This window comes from Condylura cristata, unplaced genomic scaffold (genome assembly GCF_000260355.1).
Source record: "Condylura cristata isolate star-nosed mole 26May11 unplaced genomic scaffold, ConCri1.0 scaffold00017, whole genome shotgun sequence".
Lineage (NCBI taxonomy): Eukaryota > Metazoa > Chordata > Mammalia > Eulipotyphla > Talpidae > Condylura > Condylura cristata.
This window is the reverse complement of record NW_004567118.1, coordinates 30,979,936-30,985,160: the sequence shown is the minus strand read 5'-3', so window position 1 is coordinate 30,985,160 and position 5,225 is coordinate 30,979,936. Positions and strand designations below refer to the sequence as shown.

The following is a 5,225-nucleotide window of genomic DNA, read 5'->3' as shown; positions in this document are numbered from 1 at the left end:
CTGGGCAGAGGAGCCCCTGTTCTCTGTGACTTGCTCCTGCTTGCCAGCTGTGAGCGACTGAGCCCGAAAGGCCACAGGCAGTGGGTGCCAAGCCCGGGTTCTCTCACACCAGTGCTCCTCTCAACCAGCAGCAGGGGTGGGGCTGATCCCGCAGGAAACAAACTTCCCGCATAGCCGCCGCTCCTTTGGGTGACAGGGAGGCTGGGCTCACGGGGCAGTGTGGGGCCAGGGCCTCTCCCGGACCCTGACTCTCCTCTAGTAATGGGTGCTCCGCAGAAAGCCCGGGGCCCTGGCCTCACCAGGTCAGCTGTCCTCATTTGGGTCCCGACAGCCAACACCTGGCCTGGTTTTTGCTCGTGTCCTGGGCTTGACAACTGGCCTTGAGTTTCTCCTTGACTGAATGGCCCAGGGTGAGGGCATGTCGGCCAGTTTCGGGTACCTGCTATTTGGGGGAGCTGTTCCTGCTCAGCCTCTTTCCTCACCCGCCTCCTCTTGGGCTTTCTTGGAAAGGGGAGGTAATGCCCACTCTTATTTGTGCTGGTGGGGAGTACACAGGTTCCTGGCCCAAGTACATGTCTCCGTCACCCCAGCTCTTCTCATTAGGTTGAGAATCTGATGAACAAATAATCTCACCTCTCTGCTTGCCACGGCTAACAGTATCCTTTGAAGGTGTAGTGGAGCTTTTTGTCTTTCCTCTGCAGGGTAGAGACCGGCAGCTTCTGTCCCCTGTGACTACCTCTGCTTTGCCCCCTGCCTGGCCCTCTGCAGCTAGACTTACAGCTGGCCCACAGCAGGGCTCGGAAATATTGGCTGAACAAGTCCACTTCTTTATGAAAAACACATCTTAATTCTTTTTTTTTAACTATTTCTTAAAAAAGATTTTTATTTATTTGTGCATACAGAACTGGGGTACAGGCCAGAGGCGCAGGGGGTGAGAGACTTCACCAGAGACATAGTGGGGAGCAGAGCAGGCTGACTGACAAGGTACACTGCTGAGGGGAGCAGCGGGCGGGTCAGGAGAGGTCTGCCACGCCATGTGGTCACCTCCCGGGCAGGGGATCGAACTCATGCGGAAGTGGCTTTAGCTTCTTAGTGCTGCGCTTTAACCTGCTGTGCCACCAGGGAGGGCCACATCTTCATTCTACCATGTGCAAGTTCCCTCAGAAATGATCAGGCCTGACATCTTGTTTTGCAGATGAAGAAGCTGAGGCCCAGAGGTGAGAAGGGACAGGCCCAAGGTCACAGTAGTGAGGCCCTGACAGAATGGGGCTGGGATGAAAAGTGTTGACTTTAGTGTCTCCACAGCCCTCTTGCAGTTTGCAACTGTTTTCATAACAGTTTTCTCTACCTGTGTTGACACCAGAGAATTCCCCCTCTTTAGAAGTTGCCATCCATATTCTGTTCTTCTTGGGCATTTCTTATGGAGGTCCCAGCCACAGGCCTCCTTGCCACAGGCTGCCAGCCTGACCCCCCTGGAGGCTGCCTGCTGTCTCTCCTCCCAGGTGAGGCAGAGAAGGGAGAGCCTACATTGTGGTGAGTGCCAGGGCGGGCTCCCAAGCCTCTTCTCCAGGGCCTGCAGGGAGATGCTGGAGGCAGTGTAAGTGGGGAGCATTTGGCTGCGTTTTCCCATTTCGATCCCAAGAATGCCCCTGACCCTGATGAGAGAGGAATGAGATAGAGGAGACTGGAAAGAGGACGCTGAGCACAGGAGGAAGACCAGCAGAGGTGGGGGCAGGAGAAGGAAGATGAAGAAGAGCGGGGAAGAGGATTTTCAAGACTGAGTTCCTGCATGTCACCCCAAGACTCCTCACAAGTCAAGCATGCTGAAGTATGAGGACGCCGGAGCGAAACCCTCACTCCAGAAGCGCAGGATGGGACGGCCCAGCAGACAGTCCCCTGGGCACCACTTGATGCCTTTTCGTCTTCCCAGCTGAGCGGTGCTTCCTGCAGGGCCAGGCGGAGGGTGGACGTAGGGCTATCCAGTGCTCCAGTGGGTGCAATACTAGCCACAGAGACCATTAAAGATTTTCTAGTAGCGCTGCTAGGAAAGTAAAAAAGAAATAGGTGACATTGATTCTCCCCGATATGTTGAAATATTGTCTTTTTATTGTTAATGAGATACTTTGCATTCTGTTTCTCACACTGTCTTGGGAACGCACTGGTCTCTTGCAGCAGCTCCAGGTTCGGACCAGCCTCGCACGTGAGGGCCCCTGCATGGACAGTGCTGGCAGGGGAGGACAGGCAGCTCCCCGCCCTGCTCTGACCCTGGCACCTCATGTCGTTTTACTTGCTCTTGTGCTTTGCATAAACGTGGTGCGATTGCCTTGCGTTGGCCTTTGACCAACACGGGCCCATTATCCTTGGGTTCGGACCCCCCGGTCCCACATGTATAGATTCAGCAGACAGTAGACGCAGGCAGCTTGCATGTGCGGGTGCTGATCCCTCGGACTCGGACGGCTGTATATGTTCCAAGTGGATTTTCTACCAGGTGGGGTCTGCTTCCCTAACCCTACATTATTCAAAGGTCAACTGTTTTTTCACTGCCAGGTGTCAGGTACATGCCTGGAGGTCTTTGGCTGGGTGTATGTGTGGGGAGGGGGTGTGGCATTGACAACTTTGTCTGTGGGAGCTGGGGAGAAGGATGCCAGAGCAAAATAGAGCTCCTGTCCCCAGCTGTGCTGCGGCCTGGCTGCCTCCTACACAATGAGTCCTCCTGTGCAAGTTCCCGGAGGCCCGGCTCCAGCAGGTCATCTGTGATGTGTAGTTCTTCCAGCTTCCACTAGATGTCAGGCAAGTATCTGGAGGCAGGGGTACCTTCTCCTTCACTTGGTTGCCATATTAGTAAGCGCTAATCTGCGTTTTCCCATAAATTGGCCTGGGAATGTTGGTTTCCGAGGGCAGGGCCTGAAGATTCCATTTCTAACATTGGGCAGTATCTGTTGGCCAGAGCCCAGCTAGGAGCCACAGCCAGCCCAGTGGCTGCTGGGACCCTGGCTCTTCTCTTCTTTCCAAAGTCTCATCCTTGGCCCAGCTGGGCATGTAAGAAATGCCTGGGTGGTTTTTGGGTTGACCACCCCTGCAGACTCCTCCCTGAGAATGTCCAATAGATCCTTGAAGGACTCCCCTCTCAGAAGGCTCCGGAAGAATCTCTCTGCCCCTCACATGAGGTTGTCTTCCTAGTGCTCTGTTCTGAAGGTAAAGGTGAGAATCATTTCCTAGCTGAAGTGCAGACGTCTTGCTCTTCCCGCTCAGGGCCCAGCTCAGGACTCACGTGGCCTGTGGCCCTTGTGCAATACATAAGCCAGCAAGAGTTTCTCAAGTTACTGGCAGAGCTGGGCTCTCTATACAAATGTAGGCCTCTGTGGCTCCATGGTTATTCTTTTTCATACGACCCTAGACCATTACTGCCATCAGTTTGGCTGTCAAATTAAAGCCAACCCTGGTTGTTATCCATCTCTCCTGATGGTTACTTGGGGCCCCTTGAGGATTAGCTCAGTGCCACTATCCTGCTTTCTCAGGGCTCACATCAGCAGACAGCATGGAATGAAGGTGAAGAATGAGCACTCTGGAGTCCGACAGGCTTGGATTCCCAACCCAGTTTGACCACTGGCCAGCTGTGTGATGTTGTGTAAGTTACTTAACCTCTCTGAGCTATAGTTTCCTTATTTGTACAAAGGAGCTGATGATTGCTGCTCCCTCACTGGGTCAGAAGGGTTAACTTAGCCAATGCACAGAAAGTGTCCAGAGAGGCTGCCACTGCAAGGCGTGCTCCGTGCACCTGGCTGCGTTTATTATGATGATCACACACACGCAGTCTCCCTAGGGTCACCTCCGTGCACGCCTTGGCTGTACCCCAATTCCAGCCTTATGGTTGCCTTCTGGAAGCCCCATAATTGGCACCCTCTGCATTCTGGCAGAACCCCCATTCTCCGGCTCTAGGTGAGAGTGAATTTGCACAGTTTCCTTGTGGCCCTAGCAGCTGCTGCCAGTGTGGGAGTGAGGGATTCGTAGCCTCAAGGAGTCTGCTGCCTATTTTGCGCCAATGTGAACAGCCGACCTTTCACGGATGTCCCTTTTTTGTAATAAATATTGCAAATGGCCAACACTGAGAGTTCAGTTCTTTCAAAGCAACTTTTCAGGACCCCGTTGGGGAATTCTAAGCAAGAAAAGTGACATGGATCTCAAAACTTTGTATTCATCCTGCTGACAACTTTGCATTTGTCTTTTAGAAGTGCCTTTTCTTTTCCTGGGACTTTGCTTCTCTGACTGGCCCCTCAGGGCTGCCCTGTCATTTCCCAGGGCCGGCAGCGAGTTCATCAGACAGGAGGAAGGAACATGAAAGACTTTTCTCAGCCCACCAGGAGGGGTGGCTTGTCTGGCAGGCAGCAGTAGTAAAGAGACTTCTCTAGCTCAATGAAGCCATCCACTGTCTCTCCAAATGCTGCTTCTGCCTTCGGCCTTGCTTTGGTGAGTTTAAGACCAGCTGTCCCCAATGGGAACGGGTTTCAGGCCATGCGCAGACGCCAGCTTCCTAGGTATGGGAGTGCGGGTTAGCTGGGGGTTTAGGGCTGAGGATCTTTGGGGTATGCCCCTCACATGCTCTCTCTAGTTTGCAAGGAGCCCACATCATGGGATTGGGTAACCGCACTTGGTAATTCCTAGGGAGGATTAAAAGCAGCTGGAACTCCTAGAACTCTGGTGGATGAAAACTTGTGAGATTGGATGGATGGTCCAAGGTCATCCCCTCTTGTCCTGGGGCTGCTTCCCAGCTCCCCTTGTATGAGACGGGGCTGCAAGCCCCAGCTCCGGCAGTGGAGTGGGGTGGGCGTGTGTGTCAGTTCTGGGGATGGCCTCTAAAGCACTGGCAGGAGGACCTTAGCTGCCAGAGTGTCAGCAGAGTCAACTGTGTGCCAGTGGTGAGGACCTGGGGTCTCCTCATTTGAGTGTCACATGAGCGGGGAACAAGCCTGAATTATTTCCAGCCAACCCCCATCTCGGGAGCATCTTCCTGTGGTTGGTATGCCAGGGCCAGTGCTGACGCTCAAGGTCAGTGGGCCCAAGGCCTTATCCAAAACGGTACCACGATGGGCTGGGTGGATGCTGGTCAGACCTGGAAGCTACTCGAAGGCCGCCATCACCATTTTGCCAGGTGAGAGTTGAGTCCAGGGAGGAACATGCCTCCTTTACATGAAATGTGTCTGGATGATCATGGAGACCATGAATCT

At 53.7% G+C, this 5,225-nt stretch overlaps 1 protein-coding gene across 1 annotated transcript in view; it reads left to right on the top strand.

Moving 5' to 3' along the window:
- Positions 1-61, top strand: part of AIPL1 (aryl hydrocarbon receptor interacting protein-like 1) — a 9,756-nt gene extending 9,695 nt beyond the window's left edge. Inside the window, exon 6 of the mRNA XM_004685113.1 lies at positions 48-61. Coding sequence (XP_004685170.1) covers positions 48-61 — 14 coding nt within the window. The remainder of the gene's footprint in view (positions 1-47) is intronic.
- The last annotated feature ends 5,164 nt before the right edge of the window (positions 62-5,225 follow it).